General features: G+C 41.4%; 1 protein-coding gene across 1 annotated transcript; it reads right to left on the bottom strand.

Moving 5' to 3' along the window:
* Positions 1 to 317: 317 nt before the first annotated feature.
* phf6 (PHD finger protein 6) lies at positions 318 to 15,811 on the bottom strand. The gene is made up of 11 exons (XM_061835550.1): positions 15,632 to 15,811; positions 13,850 to 14,010; positions 6,866 to 6,967; positions 4,803 to 4,936; positions 4,668 to 4,714; positions 4,418 to 4,572; positions 4,170 to 4,313; positions 3,573 to 3,677; positions 3,336 to 3,469; positions 3,053 to 3,189; positions 318 to 1,321 (listed from the first exon to the last, which is right to left on the bottom strand). The coding sequence occupies exons 2-10, from the start codon at positions 13,979 to 13,981 to the stop codon at positions 3,060 to 3,062; spliced, it is 1,083 nt and encodes a 360-aa protein (XP_061691534.1). The 5' UTR covers positions 13,982 to 14,010; positions 15,632 to 15,811; the 3' UTR covers positions 318 to 1,321; positions 3,053 to 3,059.
* Between the last annotated feature and the right edge of the window lie 1,927 nt (positions 15,812 to 17,738).

Genomic DNA, 17,738 nt, shown 5'->3' with positions numbered 1-17,738 from the left:
TTTATATTTATTTTACAGACTGCACAATTCATCACTTAAACTGCTCCCTTTGCACAATTGACATTAACACACCTATCTATATAGATTTCACGTCTTGCACGTCTTCTGAGGAATAATTCCTATAAACAGAAATGTCTTGTTCTTGTTGCTATGTTGTTCCTTGTCCTCTGTTCTATATGTTGTACCGGGGCCTCAAAAAGCACAATTTTAACTGTGACAGATTTCAAGGTGGGGGATGAAAGAGCCTCTCACGGGACACTTTTCCTTTGGTTAATCATGGGTCAATTGTTGAAGAATTAAAAACAATTATGCAAAGAGAAATGTGTGCATTTACATGAATTCAATGCACAAATTAATTTATTGAAAATACTAAAAAGGCAGAATGAATGTTCCAAGTGAGCATAAGTTTCAGTCCGGTTGAAGAATGTAAAAGTAAATTCACAAAGATACACAGTGACTTCATCTTCATGATACTTTGGCTGGTGTGACATTCTTCTCTTGGAAGCGGAACACCAAGTTACCAGGTATACAAGTAGCAGATTTTGTTACTTTCTCCACTCAAATAAAAACAGCACATTTTTTTTTCCAGTAAACATGAAAAATACGGAACATTTTCTATTTCCAAAATTGATTGGATACATTTGTAGGGATACATGTAACATCACACCAAACAAAGTCAAGCCAACTTTCCTGAAGAGCTTTGTACTGTGCTCTTTAGCGGCTAAATAGAAAAAGAAGAAAATCCACCCTTAAAATGTGGACGAATGCAAGTGCATGCCAGTAAATCTTGGATTTGATGAGCATCTGAAATCCAGATATTCAAAATTACTCATGATTACACAGTAGCACATGTATTACAGATCAAGAAAGAAAGGCTTCTGAAGATATTTTTAACGATATGATTAACAAAAACAAAATGATAAACCTGCACAATTTGGTAGACTGGTGACGATTATTGCAGTGAGGGGAAAAGAAAGATTATGGGTTCGTTATGTGTAGTAGTCTGTGTGGTGAGCATTTAAAGTTCAGTCTATCCAGCTCTTATTCATGACAGTAGCACAAATAGTTGAAGATATATCCAGGATTCTTTTGTGAATGTTAACCTTTGGCTTTTCACGATTCTGCAGGAGTCCGTGCTCTGTAGGTACCACCGGTGCGTGAAAAGCTCATCTAGTCTCAATGCAGTGTATCCATTTATTTGGGAAGGCGTGGTGTCGGACAGTTTTTGGGAAACTAAATTCCACAGCTTTGAAGGTAGGCTGAGATTTTGTATAAAAACTCATAGCTCAAACACATTTTGCCGTTTGCGCGACTGTCGAACCTGTAAAACAGAAAAACCAACCAGGTAACAGCAAATAGATGTTAAACCTGAACTTATTTGTGCTCTATCGTTGTGGCTGAAAAACATGATCGCCAAGTAAATGTGATGATTCCAATTTTTTTTTTTCTAAATACAGAACATTAAACATTTTTGAAGATAATGGCTAGACAGCAAGCGGCGCAGTGGCTCGGCTGAAAAGCGCCGGCCTCACAGTTCTTCAATCCCAACCCTCCTTGTGTGGAGTTTGCATGTTCTCCCCGGGCCTGCGTGGGTTTTCTCCAGGCCCTCCAGTTAACTCCCACATCCCAAAAAACATGCAACATTAATTGGACAGTCTAAATTGCCGATCCACTTCCGCAGCAGAGATGAGCTATCGCGGCGACGCGTAGCCTTCGCGGAAGCAGTGACCGCCGAACGCGACGCCTCAGCCGGTGTGGGTGATTTTCTTCGCTGTGGTGGCATATAAGGAGGAGGTGGAGCCGAGCCATGCTGCTTATAGGGTTTATGTTCAAAGCCGCCGCAGTACTTGTTGAACACCGTCGAGCCGGGGCACATTACTGCCTACCTGTTATTTGGAACCTGCAAAGCTCTCGTCCTCTGCACCCGTGCAATCCATTGTTCACAACGAACCAGGTCTCTTGCAAACTTATGAAGGCTAAATCCATTCTCTCGAGTGTTCAAGCAATGTCCAGCAATGCAACGAGCCGGCATTTTGGCTAACACGAAGGAACAACGAGCTACCTTCCTGGAGGTAAAACTAATGGAAACAAACAAGTCCACTAGGGGGCGCCTCTGTCCTGTACGTCACTTCCTGCTTCTTCTCGAAAACAAATCCCTCGAGAGGATTTTCATGGCGGGAGTTACAAAAAGCTGAATACGTCAATCATGTTTTGTGGTGAAAAAACACATTGGACCATATTGGCTGTGGGTTTTTCATTAATAATATACCAAAAATCATCCGTTTGACGACACATGACCTTTAAATATTGGTATTTGTATTCAAAAAATCTGAGTGGCTCCATCACTATGTGGGATTTATTCTTGATCGACAACAGACCCAGCAACAAAGTATTTGTATTCAAGTCCAGACTTTTCTACACTTTCAAACTCTTCCGTGTAAATCTCGACGAGTTACTCGCCAAATCCATGTGTAGATCCAGTTGTCCAAGACAAGCAGAAACAGGTTAACAGTCCAATTTCTTATCGGCGAAAACATCAACTTCGGCATTAAATATGGGTCATCTATGCCAAGTGTCTCTCCCTTCGTTTATTATCACCTTCTGAATGTTTAACGGTAGCGGACAAACTCTGGGCATCGTGCCATAAGACGTATTTTCGCGTCGCCTCCAACCAACTTAGCATTGAAGAATGGTCTGTTTGACTGACACTTCCGGCCAGTGACGTGATTTGATGACGTAGGTGCACGAGCTCTATATAACAGCACCATGTGACGCACTTAGGCGCCCAGCATGAGTCGCTCCTCCCCTATTATACAAAAACCAAGTGGCTTGTTCCGTCAGCATGTATCCAGCCCACTTGTTACCTAGTTAATATAATTTTCCCCCATTTTTACAACGGCAGCGTGTGCTCAGCTAACTGTGCTTACAACACGAAAATGCATCGTCCCTGGAAGCCATAATGCACAGATGAGCTCAGTGTAAATATTCAAATTCCAAAGTGTTTTGTAGGGACTTTAGATTGAACAATGATTTACGGACTTCAAATGCTTACATTGTCCCTAGTTGCCATTCACTTGCATCGACGCTGTTCCTCCGTGGTGGATTGCCGCTCTCTCTCTACTGCGATTCTCTCGTTCTTCATCTTCCTCATCCCGCTCCTCGTTGCCACTGTGGTTCTTACAATAGAGTCTGAAATAAAAGATGATTTATAACTACCTCCGAACAATAAGAAATCATCTCCTACAAAGCTGTGACTCAATCACAAAAAGTGTAAATAATGGCCCGTTCAAGCATTTTATTTGAGTAGAAATAAGATCGATCAGAGACGTGCTCACTTGTAGATTCCGCGTGCCATGTTCTCAATGTACTTGGCTTTGTCCTGCAGACCGCAATGGTAGTGGTACGTCTTCACACAAGCTTTGATCTCACACCCAATGGTCGCACCCAGCTGGGTACAAAGTGTACATTTCTTCAAATAAAATAAGACGACCACAAATGTCGATTAGATGACAATATTCAGATTTCAGAGTAATTCATAGAAAAAGAAAAAAGTAGAAAGAAAATATTTTAACCATTCTTTTCCCTCTTTTAATCTCTTGGATTACTGTTTTCACGTCAAAGTTCCCAAACTCAGCCCGTGATGTGGTGGTCAACTGAACTGTCCCAGATGAAAAAAGCTGTCAATCAAAAATAAAAGATGCAAAAACATCACATTTAGATGAAAGATCACTTCAGCTTCTACAAGTACAGTACAACATCGGTTCGAGACCACAATCCGTTCCAGAAGGCGGTTCAGGAACCAATTTATTTGAAAATCAAATGAACCGCCGCATGCGTTATTCCCGTTTTTTTTTTTTTTTTTTTTTTTTTTTTTCGGGGGTTCATTTGAATTCACAATAACAAAGTGCATCGTGGATGGGTCAGCTGGTCGAGCCGCAAGCGTTATATTTCTAGGTTCTTTCGGCAGTGTGGGAATTCACAACAAAGCGTGTCGTGGGTCAGCCACGCGTTCTGTCTGTTCCGGGTTTTGTTTGGGGCGTACGAGTACCGATTTTCGTTCGAAAACAGATGGAAAAAAAATCTTGAAATTTTTGTTTTGAGAACGAGGACATTTGAGAACCGAGGCTGTACTGTATATCCCTTCCCAGTATACATAGACGCCGCCTTACCATGCACTTGTAGTGAGCAGCCACTTTTTTGGAATTATCGGTATGAAGCACACCCCTTGTTTCATTTTCTTCGTCACCAGCGTGGCAAAAACCGCAGCGCTGGCCGCTATCACCCGGACTGGCCCGAAGAGGCGACCTCTCCCGCTACAACACACAGTACGCCGCTAATAGGTCAAACACGATCACTCCGCCATGCAAGTGAACGGCACAGACACTAAAACTGTCCGTGTGCAGGCGAGATGCCCTACATGTGAAGAAGTCTCCTCGTCTGCAGCCTGAAAGGAAGCGGAGCGGGTGTCTTCTGACTGGCCGCGAACTTTGGCTCTTCCCTTCTCAAATCTTCCTCTGCCCCTATTTTGTGGCAGCGAGGAGTCCGAGTCATTGGCCACGCCTTCCTCTTCATCTGAAAACAAAGAAAATACACATGCAAGTTGTACAAGTGAAATGTGAGGAAACGTGCAGGAATTAGACATACTTTTACGCAGTACACAGACCTACCTTCTATGTCATCTCGGGAAGCATCTCGATGTTTGCGGCAGTAAACTCTACAATTGTGAGTAAATAATAGTTCAATAATAAGTTTAAAGAAAATGTTTTTTTCCTGCCCCGGAGTCCAAAGGAAAAGTCACTTACAGGTAAGTTCCTTGTGATGCATTCTCTTTCACCTGGGCTTTGTCCTTCACAGCACAGCAATAGTGGTAAGTCCTCCGGCACGTATTCACATCACAGCCGATAGTAGCACCAGGCCGGTGACACGATGAGCACATCTGTAGCGGTACGTGTTAAAGATGCTCTCAAGTCTGACGTTTCAGTGTCTTTGATGCGATGACGCGACTCAGGCATAATCTCGAAGATCTCAGCCACACTTTTCCATGACGCCAGTGAACATGTAATTTGATTTCAACACATTCCGTTCGGTCATGAAACCTCGATTCATTTTATGAAATACCAGCCGGGATAGGCTCCAGTTCACCCATGACTGTCAAATAATATACCGTAAGCACACCTGGTTATAAGTGTCACCCAGTACATTTGTAAAGGAAATACCATTTGGTACATATATGGGCCGCAGCCATGTAAAAGCCGCAAGTGCCCACATTGACACAGACATTGAAACACGAGATATTTACAAAGAAAGACGGTACACAGAGAGTTTAACGCTAGTGCCGGCGCGCTAACTGGGCTGGTTTTAAAAAAAAAAAAAAAAAAAAAAACATACTGGTAAAAATCACTGAGACTCTGCAGTAACACACTAGCGCAGCGCTAACAGGGCCGGACCAGTAAAAGCCACTTCCTCGGCACATATATTACACCGGTCTCACTCTTACCTTTTTCCGCTCGAGTGCCCCCTTGCGGTCGTTAGAAATAATGCACAAATTAGCCACATCACTGCATAAACCGCAGGGTTAAAAGCGTGTGAAAAAAGTCACGGCTCATAGGCCGGAAATTACGGTATTCATGGCAATAAAAAAAAAAAACAATTATAATAATAACTACCTGTTGTTCCTGGTGCGTGCACCTTGACCTCTTAGGGCAGTGTCGTGTATGCATGGAGATACGCACTTATGATTAAAAACAAAACAAAAAAGGTGGAAGAATGTCAGGTTTTAACTTATTCTATTATCACGGATTAGAGTATGTCTGTGAGTATTCTTATATTACCTTTCTGTATGTGTTCCTACAACATTTGAGCAAATATGTAAATATTTTGTTACCCATCACTAGGGTCCCCCCCATTTTGTTTGTTTTAAGCAGACAAGTTTTGAGAACAAAGCATGCTGTATTTAACTGTTTTTGTTGTGCACAATTTTACAGTATACTCCAACTGGGGTGTCCATAAACAGTTTAACGCATGCTCGGGGAGGGCAGATTAACATAGGTGATGCTTGCTACTGCAAGAAACACAGGTGCTCTTACAGCGCAAGAAATTGCATACTTCCACCATGCCGTTGGACACTTTTTTTTCTTCGATTAAGTTTGCACTATAGTGAGAAGCCAAAATTGAAATCACGATTAAATTCGATTAATCCCCCAGCCCCAAAAACAGGTATGTTCATTAATAAGCAACAACTCATGGTTGACTGCGGCATTTCCATGCACTGGCACTGAACTAGAGAAATGATAGATCTGCATTCCGAGAACCCCCAGTTGAAACTGTTCTATCTTTTGCAAAATAAATAAATAAATAGATGCATAAAAACAACAAAAACTCAGAAACAGACAAAATGTCAAGTAAAACTCAAAACAGAATTACCGTATTTTCCGCACTATAAGGTGCACCGCATTATAAGGCGCACCTCCAATGAATGGCATATTTTAAAACTTTTTCCATATATAAGGCGCATAGAATAGACGCTACAGTAGAGGCTGGGGTTACGTTATGCATCCATTAGATGGAGCTGCACTAAAGGCTCAATATTGAGCCATATATAAGGCACACCGTCAGCTTTTGAGAAAATTAAAGGCTTTTAGGGGCGCCTTATAGTGCGGAAAATACAGTATTTGACTGCGCTGCCGTGATGTACAGGAAACTAAGGTCACTCGATACCCGTGTTACCAAAGTTCAACATTTAGCTTTTGTGTGACGTGAGGAATGATTTCCGACAAAACTTAGTCCTCTTCAGAATTGCGTGGTTATTGGAATTGGAAGGATCCACTGCCCTGCTTTACAACTGTCTTTGTTAAACAAGACTTACCAATTTGTTTCCTCTTTTGATCTCCTTCTTTACATCCTCAACGGAAAAACCTCCAATGTTTTCATTGTCTGAGTGCGACGACACCAGGGCAGAGGAGAAAAGCTAAGCCACAAACATGAAAATGGAAAAAAATACATTATTTATGCAGTCTTGTATCCACAATCAAAAATGTAACTTTATTTACAGACTTTTACCATACCATTTTATGCATTATCAGTGGTTTGATTGCTTTGTTTTAATTAGAAATAGATACACAATATAACATGTAAAGTTTCCTAAATTTAAAGTTTCCTAGATGTTGTGGAAGGGGGGGTGTCACATTAAATGTGATGAAATGATTAGAAAACAAGAAAAAAATTAAATGCAAAGATTTCAGGATAAATGCATTAGAAAGGAAGTACAGTAAAAGTCCTTCAGAATAGAGATTAACATGTAATTGATACATAAAAAAAAAACATAGGTAAGACATTGGGAAACTTCACTCAGATGCACATCATTATTTTATTTTTCAAACTGATGAATCATGAGGTGCAAAATGACATAGAATCCCATCTCATCAGTGAAGGCCAACACGAAGCTGATCCAAAATAAAATTGTACAAAGGACAAATGCCTAGACTTACAGAAAAAAGAAAAGGAGAAATGAATGTAATAAAGTGTGTTTGGCCCAAAGATTTGTGGCCATAGTTTTGTTTAATGTTGACATTTTGACCCTTATTTTGAATGCAGACGACCTGCTTGTTGATGTTTTGGTAATTGCTGACTAAATTGTGTTCAAAGTGCAACAGTGTACTGAAAACATTCTGAAAAACAGTCAGAGCCATAAATATTGGGACATTAGCACAAATTTCATCTTTTTGTCCTGAAACACCATCACAATCAAATGTAGCAAACAAGTTGTGCCTCAACTGAAAACTCTCATCTTTCTTCTCTTTTATGATCTTCAAATCCAAATCAAGTAATCGGTGTAGGGATTTCAAACATCTTATAAGCTTTATGTGCCTCTCACTTAAAATTCTTATCCCAATTTTCTATTCCATATTTTCAGTCTTTGATTTCATTTTTTCAGGTCTGCAAGACAATTGAATTGCTAGAAATGCCCAGAATGTCCTTTTTAAGATACTGTAGTAATTTTTTACACCTGGCAGGTGAAATGGATTTTATTTCAAGACGGGACCTAACTGAATGGTCGCCACATGAGTGTCCTCTAGTATTGTGCATATTGTTGTCCCTTTTGTTCGAGACCTCACATGTGTTACTTACACTAGGGAAAACTTGAGCCACACTAAGGAGTGTAGTCTGGACTTTCTTTCACCTAAGAAATCCAAATTTTTTCCCTCGGAATTACTCACCGGCGGAGCGGCTGTGGTCTACGTAGCACAGAGGAAGCAACAAAGGGAAGCGTTCCAGAGTGTAGGTTAAGTTTCAAAAGTGTAGATTCTGAATACCGTTCCTGTCAATTCATCTCGCAAATCTACGCTCCCTAACCCCCAAAAAAATGTACGACTTCCAATTTCTCACAAAGACCAGTAAGGACTTCAGACACCGCTCCGCACTGTGCTTCACAGAGACATTGGATTGTGAACGCATCCCCAATGTTGCGGTAATGGTTCCGGGCTTCCAACTTCATTGAGGGGACTACAGGACTTGTACAGTGCTATTCCTCGTGAAGATTTGGGTTTGTCTGATAACTGTTTAAATCACCAAATACCAACATACAGGCATTAACTTAAATGTATGAAGCGTGTGGTAAAAACGTTGACGAATGAGCCAAAACTGAACTTCAAGACTTTTTACACAGCACTCATTGGAGGGTCTTTGAAAGTTCAAATGAAAAACCTGGACGAAGATACGGACACTGCCACATCCGATATTAGTTTCTGTGCAGATGCGTGTGTGTAGAGACAAATTCACTTTGCACATTCAATCTTAACATGCCCAGGTTCACTACCAAACATCGCCAGGCTAAAAAGGACACGCATTGAAGTCAGGACAGAGCCCAGTACAATTGGGTCTAGGAACTGGCTGACAAAGGAAATTAACAACGCAAAGAGAAATTATTCAGAAAAGACGGAAAAGGTACTTTAGTAGTTTACTACCAATGACTCCAGGTCAGTCTGTAGTATATAACAATTGCGAACCAACTAAAAGTGACCATCATAACCCCCCACCGACCCCAAAGCGAAGAACAACAAAGGAATGGCTGGTGACATGAACAGCTCCTACTCCAGATTTGAAGAGGACGCTCTCACACCCCACACCCACCCAGCTGCACCACAGACGACCACCATCACACCTCCGTGATTCCCCCCCACAAATATGAGACGCATCTTTAAACAATAAAAGATCAACAAAGCGGCAGCCCCATCCCGTCTCAAAGTCTGCAAGAAACAGCTCACACCAGTCTTCACATAAGACCTGTAATAGATCTCTGGAAATGTGTGAAGTATCAGGTTGGTTCAAATGCTCCACCATCACAAAACAAACTCAGACTGTGGCAGACAATAAGGATTGCTGAAAAAAAATTCTCCTCAGCACACTACCCACTCTTGATGACTTGCACAGTGCCAGACATGTGCATGGAAAAATCCTCTTGGAACCCCCACATCCCGGTTACCACCTCCTCAAACTCCTTCCCTCAGGTCCCTCGAACAATGCAAACCTAAACCAGCAGCCATTCAAACATTTTCTTCCCTCTTGCCATACAATTCCATTGTAACACGCTGCTGATTTTGCACTCTCTGTAGTCTTCTCAGCACTGCATTATTTGCATACCTGTTGGCCAAGAACAGCCACTCGTGCTTGAGAACTATCTGCACCATTTGAACTATAGAGTGTCGTACTATTAGGTCACTTCAAACAGCTCCAAATTGCTTGAGGACTTTGTACAATTGTCATTGTATTAGGACTACTACGTTACTGTCAATCTTTCATTACTCAATTACTCTCAGTAGTGTGGTTTTTTTTTTTTTTTTTTTTTTAGGTCATAAAAGTACATTTTGTCACAGGGGTGGTTTTCGTACTAGAGCGGCTCCAACTTCCGAAGACAAACTCCTTGTGTTTTGGACATACTTGGCAAAAAATATTAATTCTGGTTTCGCATTAATATGCGACAGGTAAATGTGCTTTGCTCTGATTGGATTGCTCATCTTCAATTTTGATGTAGAAAAGACCTTGGCTCCGAGTCCATATCACAGTCTACTAGTGTCTAGAAGCTTGGGGTTGCCAGGCATTCACAGCAACATGATGTCCTTCAAGTTCTCACTATCATCATGAAAAAGAATTCACCAAGTGTTGGTTTCTTGGGTCACTAATGGGGAATGTCATCTGAAAGGGGACATGGGTTAAAAATTAGAGGGGGATATTTTTTGCGTTATGCGCATCACTCACTCCAGTTTATTTTAAATGAACCTACCCAGACTATCTCTGCCATCAATAATGCTTCACTATTTCATCAACCCAGTTGTAAAAATAGTTACGTTATAAAACACAACACGTAGATTATCAATATGGCTAAGCCTAGCTTGCTTAAAACATGGAAATGCTGTGTTGTCATTCAGCTGAGTGAGTAGGTACCAATCATTAAGTGCCCTGATACAGGAATATTTATTGATAAGACTTCATCGCAATGACAGCAATTGAATATTTTTGAAATGTTATTGTAAAAGAATGAAAAGTATTGGGAAAAATTATTCAAATCAAATTTCCACTTGTCAATATTGTACTTGGTTTCAAATTTTTTGCAATCAATCAGACCCTGCAGTCTCGGATCCATAGACATCATGAGCTGCTGGATTTTATTCCTGGTGATATTCTGCCTGGTCTTCACTGCAAGTGTCTTCAGTAACGTACAATTTTTTTTTTCCCCCTGGTGAAGACCAACTCCTTCAAAAAAGATGGACATATATAGAGTATAAATATTAAAAAAAAAATACTCTCCAAGAGGAAGTTCTATGTTTGTCATCGAGAAGACTTCACCAACGTGGATACGATCAAGAGCTTTCTCACAAACAAGAAAAGAAACAGGATATGTGGCTTCGGCCTCATCTCTGATCCCTGTTTCACCAATATCGGGGTACCTCAGGGCTGTGTACACAATCCCACAATTTCTCTTCTTTCTGTATACAAATGTCTGAACTTCCCGCAACCCCACCAAGCTGATCCAAGTTTACGGATGACACAAGCTCGGTCGGTCTGAGACATAATGATTACAGACAGGAAGTGTCTCAACTAGCTAAATGATACTCTAGAAAAAACTTGGTGGTCAACCTGCGGAAGACGGTCAGAAGAAGGTCAAATAACAAATCCTCCACCCCCTCCTTGTCCTCACAATCAATAACACCTTAGTTTAGGACTGGGATTTGGTCAAATTTTCAGGCACCATCATAACAAACGATTCCTTATGGAAGTCCAACATCACCTCAATCATCGAGAAAGCGCACAGTAGGATGTTCTGAGGCAATTATGGAAATGCAACATATCCAAGCTCATTTCGGTACAGGTTCCACAGAACCACGGAGGGAACAGTTCTATTATCGTCGATCACAGCGTGTGGTTCGCCTCAGCAACTGCCCTCGCAAAGGGCAGAGTGCAGGACGGGGTACGCATAGAAGAGGCTGACTGGACAATAGCAATTGTCAATTAGCGACCTATATGAAACCGGGGTAAGGAAGAAGGGAGGGGGTGGGGGATAATTGCTGCTGATCCCTTTCAACCTGTGTATCCTTCACTGAAGAAGACCATCAGGTCCACCAGTGCCATCGGGACAAGGACCACACAGACACAGACACACACACACAAGCTATATAGCTTTTTTTTTTTTTTTTTTTTTTTTGCTCCAAGGCTATTTTTCTCCTTAACTCATTTACTGCCATCTGTTTCCTGAGAAGGGAACCCCGAGACTGCCAGGCATTTTCAAGCAATGTCACTCATTTTTTTAAACCCCACAGAATATTGTTTATTATGACTACGTAAACACCAAAACCACCAAAAGAAAGATCAGGCTCTCCTTTCAGCAGAAGAAAAAAAAAAAGTCTATAGCTTATACCGTTATTCAGTAATCAGCAGTCAAGTATAGACGACTTTTTAGCAAAATCTGTTTCTGGAGGGGCAAAAAAAAATTAAGCAAAGAGCATTTTTGTCAAAGCAGGCAGATCAAGCAGAACAATGACTTTAAAAAAAATTCTTTAGAGAAAATCTAAAACATCTGAACATAAAAGAACACTGAAAACGTACTTTATTTACAAGTATAACTGCACAGAATTTACATGAAACAAAAATGCATGAACAAATGGGGCTCCCACAGTTGCACATTTTTTCCCCCTACAAAAGTCCCAATATTTATGGACCTGACTGAATAGCTTCCTTTTCTACTTTCACAATAAAAGCCGACAGACTTTGTTGACTGTCTCACACACACAGACGGATGCATATATACAGTATACTGTGTGTGTGTGTGTGTATATATATATATATATATATATATATATATATATATGCGCTAACAATGAATTATCCATGACTCAGAATTAAGAGGGGGAAAGGTAGACTTTACAAGGCAATAATACAGTACAATAAACTCTAAATGACAAATGAGCAAACAAATACTGAGTGTAATGTATCAAGAGCCATCCAATACGTTAGCATCTAAATAACTTCTAACTGTATAATTGAATCCTCTATGTTTACAGATTTAATTCATGCAGTAACATTTTTCTGCAGAAGTTTAAAAAAAATGATGATCATGTTCAATAAAACAAAGAAAATGTTTTTAGTGGATCTTGTGTCATCTTAATTGAAATTCACATTACCATAATTCCCGGCCTACAAAGCGCACCTGGTTATAAGCCTCACCCAGTACATTTGTAAAGGAAATACCATTTGGTACATTTATACGCCGCAGTTGTGTAAAAGGCGTAAGTGCCCACATTGTAACGCGAGATATTTACAAAGAAAGACGGTACACAGAGAGTTTAACGCTAGCGTTGTGCTGCGCTAACAGGGCCGGTTTAAAAAAAAAAAAAAACATACCGGTAAAAACAAAACAAAAAAAAGAAAAGGTAGTAACAAGCTAGCACAGCGCTAACAGGGACGGACCGGTAAAAGTCACTTCCTCGGCACATATATTCCACCGGTCTCACTCTTGCCTTTTACGCTCGAGTGCCCCCTTGCGGCCATTCGAAAAAAAAAAATGCACAAATTAACCTCATCACTGCATAAACCGCAGGGTTGGAAGCATGTGAAATAAGTTGTGGCTTATAGCCTGGAAATTACGGTATTCTAATTAACCATCTATTAGTTTAATTGTTTTGTTATTAATCCCATTAGGAACACTAGCCTCAATAACAATAATCATTCACCATTAATGATCAATATCGGTATCATAAACCGCATAAGCATGAAACATTTATCTGACAGTATACAGTAGCTTTTATATTTTCTAATATGTATCTTCATCAAAAATCCATCCATCCATTTTCTTCAAAGCTTATCCTCACAAGGGTCGCGGGGAGTGCTGGAGCCTATCCCAGCTGTCAACGGGCAGGAGGCGGGGTACACCCTGAACGGGTTGCCAGCCAATCGTAGGGCACATGGAGACAAACAGCCGCACTCACAATCACACCGAGGGGGAATTTAGAGTGTCCAATTAATGTTGCATGTTTTTGGGATGTGGAGGAAACTGGAGTGAGAACATGCAAACTGCACACATGCAAAGCTGGGACCAAACACAGGTGAGGACAACGCTTTACCAGCTGATCCGCCGTCCTGCCGTTCATCAGAAATCCTTTAACGAATCCAAATATATGCACTGACATATATTTGGCAAAACATAGCAAATTTATATTGTGATTGATGCCCCCCCCACCACACACACACACAAGAAAAGGGCATAATTAGCAAATTGAATAATGTTGACAAGTGAGAGTGAAATGACTCTCTCGAGTCACATGCTAGAAGAAGCACAACACAAATATATTCTGCTCACCATGCACTTATGGTGGGCTGCCACCTTCTGTCTGTCAGAAACCAGCAGCTGGCCGCACTCCTTCCCCCGGCTGGTTCGACAAAAGGCGCATTTAAGGAGGCGAGCTGCGGCACCTTTCCTCTGCCCAGACATGATCCGGAGCGCTGACACTGGATGACTTTCTAAGCAAAATCAGACGGTGCAAGTGAAAGGACAAACTGGGTCAGACGGGCTGAAATGATAACCCCTCATCCAAAGCATTACAACTGCTACAATCACAGCATGAGTGATGAATTGACACAGTTCATTTAAAAAAAAAAAAAAGAGCGAAAGATACAAGTGGAAACCAAACTTTGGCTGACTGCAACAAGCAACTATAAAAAGCGATTAAAGATGACAAAACAAGATCAATGTATCCTCAAGACACAGATGGGCTCCACACAGATAATCATCTCTTCCAGTGTAACAGATAATGAAACATTTTATCAGTTAGGAATTTTCTGAAATAAGCAAATGAGAAATAGTGTTTGTGTACAGTGGTGACAGCAGATTATTCCAATAGAACAGCAGGGGCCTGTGTACGCAACACCTAAGTATAAATGTAGCAAATTGGGCAAAATTCAGAAACAATTAAAGTACAGTATATCCGAGATGTACGCCAGGTACACGACGACTAACTACGTCGATGCGATTCTGAAATGATGCAATACAGTGTGCTAACACTAGCTGTCCAGGATTTGCTCACTGTATATGTCTCAAATATGACTCATTTATCATCCATTCCGCAAGAAAAACACATCATTCTATAGAAAATTAGCACTTTTACAACATTGCGTTTGAAATGTTACTATTTTAAAATCATTTGAGTACACATTATTATGTAATTATTTTATCCTATTAACAGACTTTTTAATTAAACAAATCGATTAACATTAAACATTCATGAGGCATTCGGGTTTAAATTAAACCACTTCAGCCAACAAGGGTCAGGTCTTCAATGTTGGCATTTTTTTCAGGTTATGGGTTTAAAACGGTGCTAAGCGGCCACGATGGCCGGAACACGGGTGAGAATTTCAAAACGAGATTCAGCATTAACGCCTGGATAAGAGTGGATTTTTGCGTGTATATAGATATATTTGCTTTTCTTAAGACAAACAATGTACTGCGACGCCTAGAACCAGCCATAACTGCCATGATAGCAGAGCCACCATCGCCTCGCTGCGGCGGCGTTGCAAACACGCGTTCAGCCCGTGGAAAGGCCACTTAAAATGTCTTATTACAAAAACAACAGTTCGCCAAATAATCCTCATAAAATGTACTTCGGTATATTACGCGGCGAACAATGCCAGCAATATGTGGTTGTCGGAAACGAAACGTGGAAAAGTCCCCCAGATTTCTTTGTACAAAAGTTTTGAATTAAAGGGGGTGTGTGTGTCTTCCTCCCTCAAACTATAAACTCGTGAGTTTACATTTTTTAAACTGGAGATATCAGAACGCCTCGAAATGTTTCACAAGGCCCCGGTTTACAAAATGACAAAAATAGGCCATTGATCTGAAATGAGGACTTTTGGGTGCGAGGAAATCGGTATTGGGAAGCGGACGAGCAGCGAATATTTCCCTTTAAATGAGCGATAAAGTCATGACAGAACCGCTTCGGATTCGAAAGCAAAGAGCGCCATACGTGATGGATCCCCGAGAAGAGAGCAGCTCGGGCTCGGGGCGCCAGCGCAACGGCCTCCGACCACAACAGGCCGACGGCACACATTGCGCTGTCTCGGCCCGGCCGCCATCCAAAAGTCTTACCTGCCGACTCGAATCTTACGGCGACGATTGTTCAAAGATAGCCAAAGTGGTGGCGGGCGGCGACTGGATTTCTCCGCGTCCTTCACAAGTGATTGTATCGCTTCCCTCGCTCAACTACGGTGGAGCTCGTTACCGGGGCCTTCCACTCGCAACTTCCGGATGCGGCTTTCACAATAAGAGCCGCGCTGACGAGTTGCATTCTGGTCTTTGGAAATTTGAAAACGTGATTCCGCGCACGCGGATGCGAGATGCTTAACTGTCTTATAGTAAGTGCGGTACAGTATCTTGTATGCGAAACCGGAGGCGCTGCAGGAAAGCGCAGATCCATGTTTATGCTTATGAAATCACAATCTAACAAGTGGATCAACTGTAATAGGGAGTACTCTGTATTCAGGTGCACGCCCATTTATAATGGTCATTTTGATATTAATGGTCGGTCAAGAAATTGAAATGATTGATAGTGGAAGATGCTTGTATTTTTTTTCTAATTTAGCATTTTTTTTAACGCACATTGTGTAAATATCGCCCATGTTCAATGGGCCATGCTTGTAGTCAAAATTTTAAAATATTAGAGATGGTTGCGGCGGCACGGTGGGCTCAGCTGGTTAAGCATTGGCCTCACATTTCTGAGGACTTGGGTTTGATCCCGGCCCCGACTGTGTGGAGTTTGAATGTTCTCCCCGTGCCTGCGTGGGTTTCCTCCGGGGACTCCGGTTTCCTCCCACACCCCAAAAACATGCAACATTAATTAGACACTCTAAATTGCCCCAAGGTGTGATTGTGAGTGCGGCTGTTTGTCTCCGTGTACCCCGCCTCTTGCCCGTTGACAGCTGGAATAGGCTCCAGCACTCCCCGCGACCCTCGTGAGGATAAGCGGTGAAGAAAATGGGTGGATGGGCATATGGATGGTTGATACAGTATGATAACTATTCACTTAAAATCTTATATCCCTGTGAAAAAAATTGTATAGAAATTCTATAGTCATCTATAGAATTTGTACAGAACAATGGAATTTCTATAGAAATTCTATAGGACTTGGGTCCTAAAGTTCTAGTTCTAAATGTTTATTGAATTTTTTTTTTTTTTTAGCATCGATTGAACTGATACATTTAACAGGAGTGTACCAGAGAATTAATTTTTGAATTGAGAAAATAATTGTTTGAATTCTTGCATTTTAAACATATGATGCCGTAGTACATATCAAACGTATTCTAACACAGTAAATAAGTAATATTTATGCAGTCGTTAGCTGCATAAAGACACCTGTCCACCCCATAAAATCAGTAAGACTCAGATTTGTAACATGGCCAAGAACAAAGAGCTGTCCAAAGAGACCAGAGATAAAATTGTACAACTCCACACGGCTGGAAAGGGCTATGGAGAAATTGCCAAGCAGCTTGGTGGAAAAATAGATCCACTGTTAGAGCAATCATTAGAAAACGGAAGAAGCTAAACATGATGGTCAAGCTGAATTGGAGTGGAGCCCCATGCAAGATATCACCTCGTGGGGTCTCATTGATCCTGAGAAAGATGACGAATCAGCCCAGTACTACACGACAGGCCTTGGTCAATGACCTGAAAAGAGGTGGGACCACCATTTCCAAGGTGACTATACTAAGAGGTCATGGTTTGAAATCATGCATGGCACGGAAGGTTCCCCTGCTTAAACCAGCAAATATCAAGGCCTGTCTTTAGTTTGCCAATGATACAGAGGAGTCATGGGAGAAGATTTTGCGGTCGGATGAAACCAAAATGGAACTTTTTGGTCTTAATTCCACTAACCGTGTTTGGAGGAAGTCGAATGATGAGTTCCATCCCAAGAACACCGTCCCTCCTGTGAAGCATGGGGGTGGGTTAGCATCATGCTTTGGGGGTGTTTTTCTCCACGTGGGAGAAGATGACTGCACTGTATTAAGGAGAGGATGACCGCAGCCACGTATTGTGAGATTTTGGGGAACAACGTCTTTCCCTCAGTCAGAGTATTGAAGATGGGTCGTGGCTGCGTCTTTCAACATGACAATGACCCGAAGCACACACCCAGGAAAACCAAGGAATGGCTCCGTAAGAAGCATATCAAGGTTCTGTTGCGGCGTAGCCAGTCTCCAGA

This window comes from Syngnathoides biaculeatus, chromosome 11 (assembly GCF_019802595.1).
Source record: "Syngnathoides biaculeatus isolate LvHL_M chromosome 11, ASM1980259v1, whole genome shotgun sequence".
NCBI classification, from domain to species: Eukaryota; Metazoa; Chordata; class Actinopteri; order Syngnathiformes; family Syngnathidae; genus Syngnathoides; species Syngnathoides biaculeatus.
Note: the sequence above shows the minus strand (reverse complement) of the source record. Positions and strands in the feature narration are given on the sequence as shown.